The 14,254-nt window shown below is 36.0% G+C and overlaps 1 protein-coding gene across 9 annotated transcripts in view; it reads right to left on the bottom strand.

The window, feature by feature from the left end:
• Positions 1-14,254, bottom strand: part of bltp3b (bridge-like lipid transfer protein family member 3B) — a 43,745-nt gene that overhangs the window by 23,871 nt on the left and 5,620 nt on the right. For all 9 annotated transcript variants that reach the window (XM_067392004.1, XM_067391999.1, XM_067391998.1 and 6 more), the window contains exons 2-5: positions 3,036-3,198; positions 1,153-1,191; positions 849-940; positions 61-250 (exon numbers count right to left, since the gene is read on the bottom strand). In XM_067392004.1, the coding sequence (XP_067248105.1) occupies positions 61-250; positions 849-940; positions 1,153-1,191; positions 3,036-3,198 (484 nt within the window). The remainder of the gene's footprint in view (positions 1-60; positions 251-848; positions 941-1,152; positions 1,192-3,035; positions 3,199-14,254) is intronic.

Here is a 14,254-nt window from a genome sequence, read left to right on the forward strand (position 1 = left end):
TTAGCATAGAAACACATGCCTCATGACCTCAACAAAACCCAGAGAGATCTATGTTGTCACCTCTCCACGTGTGGGGTCCAGGATGCGTGTGTATCGCAGGTCACCAGTGGCCCAGCTGGTGTTAACGCTGTAGACCTGGAGCTGCGAGAGCTCGAAGGAGGCATTAAAGGCTTTGGCGCTGATACGGATCACTATGGAGTTCACAGACAGTGAGATGCCCTCCACCACTTTCTCCGCAAAACTATATTCACTGATGAAAAGAGAATAAGATTACAAAAACAACCCCACAAATAAACATACAGACTTGCTACTGCCAATACATTTACAGACATGCTGCTGTGAGCATTTAAGACATGCTGCTGTTGCATATTAAAACATACATTAAATAACCCCCGTAAAAGATCTATACAGGTGAAACTGGAGAAGGTGGAGAGTTTCTGATGCCCTGAAGTATTCTGATTCTGAAGTATTTGAATGTTAAGCAGCAAGCTCATTGGCTGCTAATGCCACAGCAACCAATCAGCTGCGCTATGTAGATAACAATGTGATTGCTAACAAATTGAGTTAAGGACCTATCAGCCTGTGCCATCTAGAGTTTCATGACAGGACTTTGTATATTATAATATTGCGAGCAAGTTTTACACTGTAACAAGCACTCACCAAAAAATAATATGTAGCCCAGACAACATACAAACAAACAAAAACAAATACAAAAAGAAATATTGTTTTCTATGGCTCTTAAATTTATACATATCCAGGTTGACCATAACAGAGGGAACCATAAAAACAGGAAGCAGTGGAGAAGATGTACAAATCAAGTATGAGAGAGCTGATCAGTTGAAACGGACCTTTGACCCGAGGCTGTTGCAATGGGTGATGGACCGTTGGGAGGGCGAGGCTCGTCACAGGTGCTCATCTCCATGACAACTTTATCCAAGGACTGAAAGAAATGATTTACAGCCTCAATAATTAAGCTGCAGAAAATGTAACTGCCTTTAATTGGAGCAGCGATTCAAAAAAAAAAAAAAAAAAAAAAAAACTAAATGAACCACAACCAAAAACAAAACATGAAACACAATGTAAATAAAACAATTTAATATATACACATTTATAATTGGGGGGGGGGGGGGGGGGGGGGTACAGTGTTATTACCAGAGTGATTGGATGAGTCTTCAGCTTGGTCCATGGGATCTAGGGTGCACACACAGACAGGAAAAATATATTTACAGTTTATCCAACACTGTCCTTTGTAATTAAAAGTGCTAAAGAGGATGTTTTGTTTTATACATTTTTGCAATATTACTTGAAACTGTCTTTACTAACTGATAAAAGACTATTTATTAGGTGCACTGAAAGGAATCAATATACATAATCTGTGCACGAGGTAGGGCCTTAAAAACATCAGCCAATCGTTTTCGCGATCAACGTGTAAACGATTGGCCCTCTGGCTTGTCAATCATTACCGCGACGTTCCTTGTGAGAGACGTGAGCGGCTGCGCGCTCCAGTAACTTTCCACACTCCACAGGCGCCGCATGCAATGTTTTTGTCAGGAGTAACAACTGCAGATTATGAGTTACCTGCGGTGAGTCCAACATAATGAATCCACTAACACGACACAGCGAATGCCGGTGGTAAACACTCGTGTTCCAATACTCATACACGAGTTTTGGGAGGCGTTCCCTCGAAATGAGCTGTGAAGGAGGGGGGCTGTTCTTACGCATGTGCTCATTTTAAAAACTCACTAACAGTCTTTGGTTTCTCAGTCGATGAAAAGATCCTCTTTAGCACCTTTAAAGTACACAGATTGTAATTAGGCACTGTTTGCTGCACCTTTTCTGAGATATGATGTGTGTACTCATATCTATGATGCTGTGTATTAATAATGTTGCTGCAGGCCTCTAGATAAACACAAACTTTTTAGGGATTGGTTTTATTGTATTTCCTTAAGTTTTGGTTATACTTGTGAGGGCTAAATTACATAAAATGTCCTCAGAATTATAGTAAAAACAACTTGTGTGGAGTGAAGTGATCCTCAGTATTTTAAACATTCATAAATCATATTGTGCCTCAAATATAATAATCATTAAAGGTTTGTTTGAAGATCATGTTTAGGGGTAGGGAATAGTAAATATCATTATCTTTGTATGAAAACCATTGTGTCTATTATATATATATATATATATATATATATATATATATATATATATATATATATATATATATATATATATATATGTGTGTGTGTGTGTGTGTGTGTGTGTGTGTGTACAATTAATATTACTGTAATAATAATAATAATAATAATAATTATTAATACTAACAGTAATATTACTATAGTTGCATGTATTATTATTATTATTATTATAAAAACAATATCAAGTTATGTTAAATTGATATCATATGTTAAAGTTAAAATATTTTAAATATATTTTGTAAAAAATAAATTAAAAATAAAATGCTAGTAAATAATATAAACATTTTAAACACTACATGTGAATTTAATAATATTATAATTACAATTCAAAACATGTATATTTATTTAGAGATTTACATACACATTTTTTAAATATTTTGTCAAAAGTAATTAAAAATAAAACACTGAAAAATTAACTTTTTTAAACATTATCAAGATTTAGACACCATTAATTTTTCAAAAATTTCACAGAAATTTTGCTAAAGATGTTATTAAATTTCTAAGTGTTATTAAATTATTACCTTTTAAAGATTAACTTTAAGTGAGGTTTACATGATGGCAAAGATCATGTAAAAATAGGGTTAATGTAAAAAGTAAAAAGTTGGGGAAAATAGCATACACAATTAAATGTACAATATTGTAAATGTCCAAAATAGTAAATAAAAATCTGTTTGATAAACAATAAGCTACAGATTGAGCACAACATATGATGGATATTATACAAATTTGAATGTAGCCCAAGTGCGTAAATCTAGAGTGCTGAACTCAGTCAGCAGAGCTCTTCCCAGCAGATCCTACGATTATAGTGTCAGAAGGACTCATAATGATGGCGTCTCATACCCGGATGGCGGCCTTGTTGCAGAAGACTTTATTAATGGCGAGCCAGGTGGGCAGATCCAACATGTTCTGCAAAACCTCCTCATCCAGCTCCAGGTTGGTAAGCTGGCCCTCCCCTTTCAGAGTGCTCAGATTAATCTTATCTGGGGAGAGGTTCTTAGCAAACCTGCAGAAAAGAGAAAGAGAGAGAGAGAGGAACAGGGAGAAATGAAGGAATAAAATAAGTAAGATGAATGAAGAGAATGAGGGGAGGCAAAAAAAACCAAAAAAACATACGCACACACATTGCAGTTTTCCATTATGGTTTAATGGCTCTTTCTCTTGACTGTAATTACAGCTTTACAAGCAAGCAGACCGGTGAGCGGTCATGCTGTTACCGCCACCCACCCACCACTGAGCTGTGCAAGTTTGAGTGTGTGTGCATGGACACTTCCACACATTAAAGGTTTAGTTAACCCAGAAATGAAAATTCTGTCATTAATTACTCACCCTCATGTCATTCTACACCCGTTAGACCTTTGTTCATCTTAGGAATACAAATTAAAATATTTTTGATGAAATCTGATAGCTCAGTGAGGCCTTGTTTTGAATCAGTGATTCGGATCACGTATCAAACTGCCAAACTGCTAAAATCACATGACTTTAGCTCCGAACAACTCATTCGTAACAAAAGATTTGTAAAACTTCGAAGCAGTGTTTTGAAATCGTGCCATCACTAGATAAGGTTTAATTTTTTTTTCGTTTTTTTTTTGGTGCACAAAAAGTATTCTCGTCACTTTATAATATTAAGGTTGAAACACTGTATAAATGCAATATGCAATAATAAAAAAATAAAACCATCTCGAGATTAAAGTTGTTCAATTTCGAGAAAAAAGTCGAGATAAAATGTTGAGAATAAAATCATTAAATTATGAGAAAAAAAGTCATTAAATTACGAGAAAAAAGTCTAGATAAAATGTTGAGAATAAACTCATTAAATTATGAGAAAAAAGTCATTAAATTACAAGAAAAAAGTCTAGATAAAATGTTGAGAATAAACTCATTAAATTATGAGAAAAAAGTCATTAAATTACGAGAAAAAAGTCTAAATAAAATGTTGAGAATAAAATCATTAAATTATGAGAAAAAAGTCATTAAATTTCGAGAAAAAAGTCGAGATAAAATGTTGAGAATGAACTCATTAAATTATGAGAAAAAAGTCGTTAAATTTCGAGAAAAAAGTCGAGATAAAATGTTGAGCATAAAATCATTAAATTATTAGAAAAAAGTCGTAATTTAACGAATTTGTTCTCGTAATTTAATGACTTTTTTCTCAACATTTTATCTCGACTTTTTTCTCGAAATGTAACAAGTTTTTTCTCGAAATTTAACATCTTTAATCTCGAGATGGTTTTATTTTTTTATTATTGCTTGGCCCTAATCCTCTTCCGTAGTATTCACATGAACTGATTTAAAAATGTTTTTAGTACCTTTCTGGATCTTGAGAAGTTCGGTGACATTGCTGGCAATAGAGGTCTCACTGAGTCATTGGATTTCATCAAAAATATCTTAATTTGTGTTCTGAAGATGAACGAAGGTCTTACGGGTGTGGAACGACATGAGGGTAATTAATGACAGAATTTTGACAGAATGACAGAACTAACCCTTTAATAAGTGGTTCAATCATCACAGTTCACTGATTAAAGTACACAGTGCAGGGGCGATCAAAATTTTCAATTTGAAAACACAGAAAACAGAACTTTCAAATAAGATGATGACGTACTATGAATGTAAAGTAAGATTTATCATAACATTTTGTCTGATTTCATCCTACGGACATGCTGCTTCTGTAAAATTGATGGTTAATGAATAAAGGAGTCAGGGATAATTATTTACGTCATTTAACACCGCAGCCTTGGGCAATCCAAAACTATTGCCGGTCATTTGTCTTACATGGGAAGCTAATCATTAATTATTCATCCATTCATCCATCTATCCATTCCATCATGGGATTACAATCCATCAAGTGGAGGGTAAATGCTCCCATTGCAGCACACTTTAACTAAAGATGCAAAAAAAAAAAAACATCTCATGGGTGAAAATGCGGCTCCATAAACAATTAAAATTAATACGACTGCTACATTTGCATTTGAGGTCAAGTTTTTCATCTATGTAATGCTGACATGCCATCCACAATGAAATCAATACATTTAGAGCGTTCTCTGATGCTGAACTTTAATGTATAGCAACCTTGAGGATCAGAATCTGTATCAGTGACGCGGAGAATGTGACGAGAGCTCTGCATGGCCGTGACTTTCTGTTTCTGAGCTGATTGATTTTTCAGTTAATGTTTAAGAGTGTTCCCGCAAGAGCAATGTTCTCTGCCTGGCTCTTGCGCCGAGGTTGATAACAGAACTCTTTTATTTGTTATCATTTCCTTCAGCTGTTTTCACTCGGCAGGCTAATGGCACAAACGGGTCAGGGTGTGGAAAAACCGGTCACTCAAAGCCTATGATGTGGCCAAGGTCAATGCTAGTCTGGACAAAAAATGTTTTGGTGTGTCGTGAATAGCTTGAAGATGTTGGATGGCCTGTTTATTTGACCTTTAGCCCAGTTTAAAAGCACAAAGAGTCGCAGTTTAGCCAAAGCAAACTTTTTCTCTCTGACACAGATTAAACTGAAAGCTAGACTTAAAATGATTGCTCCTTTGAGTCACTGTTAAATGTGTAATTAGGTCCCTGACTAGGTGTAATCTGTGTTTGAGTGAATAGCCTTAGACGGCCGGTTAATCCTGTTTCACTCCAACAGAATCAAATAAAGAGCTCTATATAAAGGACTACAAGTAGATTATAAAAGCCTAATTACTGTGTGACAAAACACTAATAACCACTTCAATGACTTCAAAGCTTCTCATATAAAAAGGCAGCTAAGAGTTAAGAGTAAAACTGCACAGAGGTAACCACTGACCTGGAAACCTAGAAACAACTATACTTTAGTTCATAAAAAGATAGAGGATAAAAGTTCACAGTGTCTGTGTTTCCGAAGACTGAATAAGGATGATAGTGTCTAAAGGTCGGAAGCTGTGGCACTCATTTTCCGGAAAATTTCTCTTTATAGTTCTGCTTAATGCAAAGGAAATATAAAATAAAATAATAAAAAAAAATAATATGTAATAAAATAATACAAATAAAATACATTTAAAATATAATGTAAACAAAAAATAAACATAATGAATAAAAAAATATATAAATTAAAAATTAAACAATAAAAAGTAAAATAAAATAAAATTACACCATAAATTAAATAGAACAAAAATAATTAAAAAGTGAATAAAAAATTAAATAAATAAATGAAATGCAATTAAACTTAAAAATATATAAATTAAATAGAAAAAATAAATAAAAACACAAAACAAAACTACAAAAAAACAACAGAAAATATGAAACAAAACAAAATTTATTGTTGGGTTGGGGCCAAACACTGAAGGGGCGAAGATTCCCTATTGAAATCGTTTATAATCGTTATTATTATTCTTCCGCACAAGTCTGTGGCAGCCCAAAGAACCATATGGTAAAAAGTTATGAAATTTAGCACACTGATAGAGGACAGTCTGAAATGTTACCATAGCAAATTTGGAGTCTCTACCTCAAACTCTCTAGCGCCACCAACAGTTCAAATATTCACTCATGCTTATGCTCATGACTTTTGATGCGCAAGACCTAGAAACAAAATTCTTTTTTCCTCTAATTCCATGACTCATGTAGCCTGACTTCATCATACTCATATTCTAGGCAAAATGTGAGTCTGATACTGCTCCACTGCACTTGAATTATGGGTCGTGTCTTAACCAGTAAAAAACAACAACTCTGCACTCAATTAGATAGACCTACAACCAATCAGAGCAAAGCAGTAAGTGACGTATGTTGAACTTGTACTTAAACTTTTGCCGAATCCCGTTGGAAGGACGGCAAACACATCTTTCCCATCGACAAATGCCTTGATTGCGGTTCTTTGTTCGTCTTTTAAAATTAATGCGCTGTCGATTTCTTTTATTACAGACGTGATAGCGGAATCTAAACATCTTACTTCTCCAACTGCAGTCATCGTTGGTGAAAACCAATTCAACCCAAGCGCTCTTTGATGACGTGGGTGGTTACGTAACCGCAGATAGCCTGTCCATCATCGATTAAAGCCCGCCCTGGCAATTTGATTGGCTCGGCCTTCTGGGAGCCGAGCATAATTACTCCACAATGGATCGAGTCCACACCGAACTTCCCGTCCAAAAAATGTTGTGGGCAGGGTTCGGGCTGGCACCCAGGCTATGACTCATGCTGATTCGATTTCATTTCTGTCATTAAATTTTTTCCGCCATTTTGAATTTTCCAAAAAACCTACTTTTTCGAACTCCTTCTAGAGCGTTTGTCCAGTTTGCACGAAATTTGGTATGTAGCATCTACTCTAGGGATGGGCATTTCAAGCAAAAATAATATTTGAAAATCACTGGGAATTATTTGAATATTATTCGAAAAATCAAACCCCTCCCCTGCATGCACGCATCACGCATGTATAGGCTACACACACATAAATGAAAAGAGAGAGAGAGAGAGACCATTCACACTTTCAATCTTTTTTTCACGGTCATTCATAACGGTGTGGAACAGACTGAGAACGCTCGTTCTACGCACCATTATAAACGCCCATGAGCCTTTACTTTCGCTTTCAAATTAGCGGCAATTCGGTAGCGACGATTGCTTGAATGCTTGGTTCATTGTTATTTTTAATGAAAAACACAACAACAAAGTATTACAATGACAAACCCATTTAAAATGGACGCTTTTACATTTCGATTTGAAACCAGAACTTCCACCGTTGTCCTATCAGTCAAGACTGAGGCGAAGTGAGGTGAAATCTGACTGTTGCGACTCTCGTTCGGCTCATGCTGAATTGAGTAGACACATTTAGATTTTAATTGTAGTGTCTGTTCTCTTACTGAACTAAATAATTTTTATTATTGTAAAAAAAAACGACGGTGGCAGGGTCGCGGTGGGCAAGTAATGATACCGGTGCGGCTGAACCATAGACTGTAAAAAAAGATGGACGACGCGACGCCGCTTCCTTCCATTGTATTGAACTGAAGCCAAAATGGGCTGATGAATGGGCGCTGACACGTTACGCAATACGTCAAAAAAAAAAAAGTTTGGAGCCTGGGTATGCGCAGAAGGAATCGTAAGTGGAGCCGGAGGCGGAGTCGCGATATCAAACTTCCGCCCAGACGACTGCGTCATCATTCATGTATTTTAAATAGACTATAAATATTATACACAATTTAAAATTCTACCTATAAAATAATAGGCTATTCTGTTTCTAGAGCAATAATATTTTTGAAACAGCAAATTCAGTAGATAAAATCAATATAATATGCCACTAGAAACAACTCTAAATCGTCAGAAACGGTCCTGCCATTTTAAATCAAGTTGAACTAACGTTACAGGAGATTGATTGCTGTAATTAGAGTAAGCTATCATTGTCCTGCTAATTATTATTTTATACCCATAAAAATAATAAGTAACTGCCAGATAACGATCACCTGCTTTATCCCGACATTGTTAACATTAGGTGTGTTATCTTAACTAATAACATTTATTAATTAGCTTATAACACCCATATTTAATGTTACAGAAAAAGGTTCAGTGATCCGTCAGATCCTGTAGGTCGGTTAGTACAGTTTACTGCTGAACAACTCATTTTGTTGGTGTTAAATAACAAAGAAATCGAAAATTAACAGTTAGTTAATTCATCTTCAATCTCCCCTCGAAGCTCCGACAGTCCTCAGACAAGCTGTCAATCAACTTCGAATCATGACGACACGCCCTTTTTTTATAGCATCAAATTGCTAGCTAAAATCTAAATCATCACAAAAACGAACAATTGAATATATATCAGTGTGATAACAACTACCTTAAATGACCAAAACCATCTTTCAGAAAGTTTTATTTGAAGCAGAATTTATTTTTAAGTTTTCACTGAAGTCTCATTCGACTGCATTGAGAGGGCGGGGTTTATGACCTGTACTGCATCCAGCCTCCAGGGGGCGATCAAAGAGCCCGTGGCTTCACTTTTCAGAACCTATGAGACACACCCGGGCTGAACACCGCCTATCACAGCAAGCCTACCTCAAGTCATAATGATTTTTTTAGGCTGCCTAAACGCGTTATAACATATTGTGAACAGACTGAATGACAGCACTTATGTTAAAATTAATTTTAATGTGTCTGTTATATGCCACAGTCTAGTGTGCATGTGAGGCAATGTCTGAGCTGAATGACAGCTTTTAGGTGTGTTATTGGCAGCGTGCGCCACCGTCTGGTTACAAGTCACCACCGCATCAAATGGGGAATTTTTTTAAGACGATAATCGCACAACCTATTCAATATTCTATAATTAAATAAACTAATCGAATATTCGAAAATCGTGACACATCCCTAATCTACTCACACTAAAAAGATTTTTGAAATCACATGTAGACTCACACAGGATCTGCATAGTTTTTTATATATTCTTTCAGCACTTCATTTATGAGCTTAAATATGCAGAACGCATTTAAATATGACAAATTCATTTTTTTTTTGTTTTGGAAGATAAAAGTATTCAGGAGGGGAAAAACAGTAAGAGTGGAATCGTGATGGAATCGTGCAGAGGAGTTTCCACAGAACTGTGGTGTGAATTACTAAACCACCAATGTGTGGGCTTGTTCATCACTCTGAGTGTGAAACAAAAGCAAACACAAGATGAGAAGTGTGTGAAAACATGCCAACTTCGATAGGCAAGCCAGTTCTAAATGAAACTTGAATAGTCTGGCCTATGCGTTACGAAGCTGTGCTCTGTGAATGGTTAAATATTCATTCAGACACGGCCTACCTTCAGTCCCTGATATATCAGATATCGGGTCAGAACGCTCCACCACTACAGTGAAGAGATCGGACAGGTGCCAGTCAGGTGACATCATTCAGGTGGGCTTGATTCGACTACACCTGGGTCATCTAGTAGTAATGCATCTTATTCTGTGCTAATGGACTGAACTCAGATCTTATTTCAATGTTGAAAACACGGTTAAAAACAAAATGAGGCTCTGAAGATCAAAACCAGTGTGAAGGACAAGTGAGGATACAAGTTCACACATTTTTACCATTGCATGACCGCCATTTACTGCCCCCATCCTAGATGACAAGAAGGTCATTGAAAGCCGATAAATCAACCTGCTACAAAATGAACAGTGTTATAACAGTCAACACATTCTGTCCTGGTGATACCAGCACTGCTGAACTGACGTGAGGGTGGTGTTGGGTCCAAACAACACAAGACAGCACTGTGACATGGACAGACACTCATTCATAGCAATCCACTATCACATAATATGCACAAAGCTCCATAGACTGGAATCAAATAGAAGAACGAGTAGACTTACACAGGATCTGCATAGCTTTTTATATATATTCTTTCAGCACTTAATTTATGGCCTTAATTTTGCAAAACGCTTTTAAATATGACCAAATGTGTTAAACGGAGTGGAAAGTACTACTGTTTAGGCAGCTGAAAGCATAAACAATTAACCTAATGATGGATGAGGCACATTCAAAGTTATTGTAAAATACAGATAAACTATACAGATTGCAGAATAGCTTTTTGCGATTAGAATGTCATAATTTGCATTATGATTCAGCATCACTGCAGGAAATGAGCTCACAGATACAGTGTCTTCTGTGACATTGTGACAAGACGTGCCACTACCGCAGGCACCGTAAGTGTATTTGTTCAAATTTGTATAAACTTCTCTTTTATGGTGTCTTGGTACCATGTCTGTCTGTGAATATAGGAAGCCATTTAAAGTCAACATGAAACAACATTTATAAATCATTTTACATCCATAAATCTAACTTTTCAAATGAAACAGGATATTTAAAAATAAAAACAAATTTACACTCTAAAAAAAATGCTAGGTTTAGTCAGTTGGTCTCAAGTATGTCATTTCTTCACCAAGCGCTTACAAAGATACACACGAGAGCATTTGAAAGCAGGTGTCTATCGCAGACCAGTCCGCTGATAGACGCCTGCTTTCAAACGCTCCCGCTTTCAAATTCAAACACTTCCGTGTGCTTTCAAAAGCTGCTGTGCGTTGATCATTGTAGTCAATCACAGACATATCCGACGAGACGTCAATACAGTGGCCAATCAGAGGTGTTTACGAATCCGCTCAACAGCGCTCAAAGTGTCATATTTTTTAAAGGTGCCATCGAACATTTTTTTACAATATGTAATATAAGTGTAAGGTGTCCCCTGAATGTGTCTGTGAAGTTTCAGCTCAAAATACCCCATAGATTTTTTTAAATTAATTTTTTTAACTGCCTATTTTGGGGCATCATTATAAATGTGCCGATTCAGGCTGCGGCCCCTTTAATTGCTCGCGCTCTCCGCCCCCTCCCGTGCTCTCGACTCTATCATTGCATAAACAAAGTTCAGACAGCTAATATAACCCTCAAAATGGATCTTTACAGAGTGTTCGTCATGCATGCTGCATGCATACATCGGATTATGTGAGTAGTGTATTTATTTGGATGTTTACATTTGATTCTGAATGAATTTGAGGCTGTGATCCGTGGCTAACGGCTAATGCTACACTGTTGGAGATTTATAAAGAATGAAGTTGTGTTTATGCATTATACAGACTGCAAGTGTTTAAAAAATGAAAATAACGACAGTCTTGTCTCCGTGAATACAGTAAGAAACGAAGCAACATGCTAACGAAACATTTAGAAAGAAAATTTACAAATATCACTAAAAATATCACGTTATCATGGATCATGTCAATTATTATTGCTCCATCTGCGATTTTTCGCTATTGTTCTTGCTTGCTTACCCAGTTTGATGATTCAGCTGTGCACAGATCCAGACGTTAATACTGGCTGCCCTTATCTAATGCCTTAAACATGGGCTGGTATATGCAAATATTGGGGGCGTACACATTAATGATCCCAATTGTTATGTAACAGTCGGTGTTATGTTGAGATTCGCCTGTTCTTCGGAGGTCTTTTAAACAAATGAGATTTACATAAGAAGGAGGAAACAATGAAGTTTGAGATTCACTGTATGTCATTTCCATGTACTGAACTCTTGTTATTTAACTATGCCAAGGTAAATTCAATTTTAAATTCTAGGGCACCTTTAAATTTCAGTACCGAAATCGGTACTTTTGACAACTCTACAAGTGACAAATTCTCTGTATTTTGTCAATCATATCTAACACAATAGCAGCTTGGATCCCTGCACTCACTGGATGAATTTCAAAGTGTGGGCATCTCTTGAATGAGATGCTTGAAGGAGATTATGTCCCAGTTATGGTGACTTATTAATCTAATGCTTTACGCCAAGGACACAGAAGGAGAGCTCTGAATAGCCCAAACGCAGCAGTTATTCACAGGATGACAAAAGCCCTCACAGACCCTATGCAAATGTCACAATGATACACACATAAACAAACACAAGTGCAATGTTAGCAAAGTGCCATCCTGCATCTCAGCAAAGGGTTTAAGACAAGCCCCAAGAGGTGCATGGATGAATTCTAGGCAGGAAAAAAATAAAAAAATCAGCATCCAATGGGAGTCGTTAGAGAACAACAGCTGAGGGACAGAACCTGAGGAAGGTCGGCATGGCGATAACATCGACAGAAGCAAGGATGAACAGCACAGCAGCGGTAAAAGAGAACAGACGTTACATTATTAAGGGCTTTCCTCCAGACAGAAGACGTTATTGCTATTTTTTATGGCCAATAAACACTGATCAACCCATGCCATAGTCCATAATTAAACCGCCTGCTACAGAAACATAGACCTACTAGGCATATGGCCAATAAAAAGTTATTATCATTAACTTCTCGGAAGACACAACACAGCAGCAGTAATTTTGTGATTTCAATTGTGATTAGTTTCGGATTCATTTGGGTATACTGGTTAAAATGAAAGAAATCGTCCTCGCCGCTAATGCTGTAAATTATACAAGTGTTTCAGACTGATTCAAACCAGTAGTAGCCTTTTGATGCCTTTTGGTTTCGATTTACTAAAAAGGTTGTATTGTATGTTTGTCTTGCATGCAGACCGCTTAATTTAGTATTATATACTATTATAGTATGTTTTCATATTTTGAATAAACTTTTCTTTTTATATTTTTCATTTTCATTTAGTTTAAGTTTTAGAAATTTTATGCACATTTGTTCTTTTAATTAGTTATTTTATGTTAAATATTTTTATGTAGCTTAACTTTTATTTCAGTTTTAGCTTTAGTAATTTTAGCATTTCAACTAGGGCTGCACGATTTATCGCACGATACGAAAAATGACATTGAAGTTAAACATGATTATTGCATAAATGTGATCATGAAATCGCAAAGGCTGCGATTTTTTTTTTTTTTTTTTTCCGCAGCTTGTCAATGAATTATGGCTCCAAATGCTAATCCATCTGAAAGCACTATGAGTTTGAGTCGCTTATAATGTACATTTGAAAAAGCAACGCGTCAAACATCTTTCCAGACATGAGAAGCATTTATTAACATCTTGTCCAACAAAATACAACATTTAATAACATGTTTTTACTCCAAACTCACTTCATAACGACAGTTGAGCAACCTTCTGTGAGATGATGTGGCTTCTCACACAGAATAAGGCGGTCCTTTGTTTATTAGTCATGTTTAATTAATCAAAGCGCTTCAATCTTCTGTTTATTCAGCTACAGCGATATGACGTGTTATCTTCTTCTGCGGTTTTTGCACAAGAGCGCCCTCTGGCTTTCAAATGGAGAAGCATTTACTACTGATCACAGAGCCGTACAGCTCTGACAAACTGCGCATAAAATAATAACAGCCTCTGCCAAATCGCATGTGGTTTAATCATGATAAATTGTGCAGCCCTAATTTTAACAAACTTATTTTATTAGTTTAAGATTGTCATTTAATATTTACATTTTATTTAAACTTTATTTCAATTAACAAAAAAACAGACATGAAAAATGAAAAAAAAAAACGAAAAAAACAAAAACAAAAAAAAAACATGAGGGGTGAGTAATTAATGACAGAAATTTCATTTTTGAGTGAACTGTCCCTTTAATTAGTTTTATTGCATGGTACAGGGCTTTTTTATTGTATCACATTTAATACACACTGATGTTAACTCAGCTTCATTATGCTGACAACACAAC

Source organism: Chanodichthys erythropterus, chromosome 8 (genome assembly GCF_024489055.1).
Source record: "Chanodichthys erythropterus isolate Z2021 chromosome 8, ASM2448905v1, whole genome shotgun sequence".
In the NCBI taxonomy this organism is placed as follows: Eukaryota; Metazoa; Chordata; class Actinopteri; order Cypriniformes; family Xenocyprididae; genus Chanodichthys; species Chanodichthys erythropterus.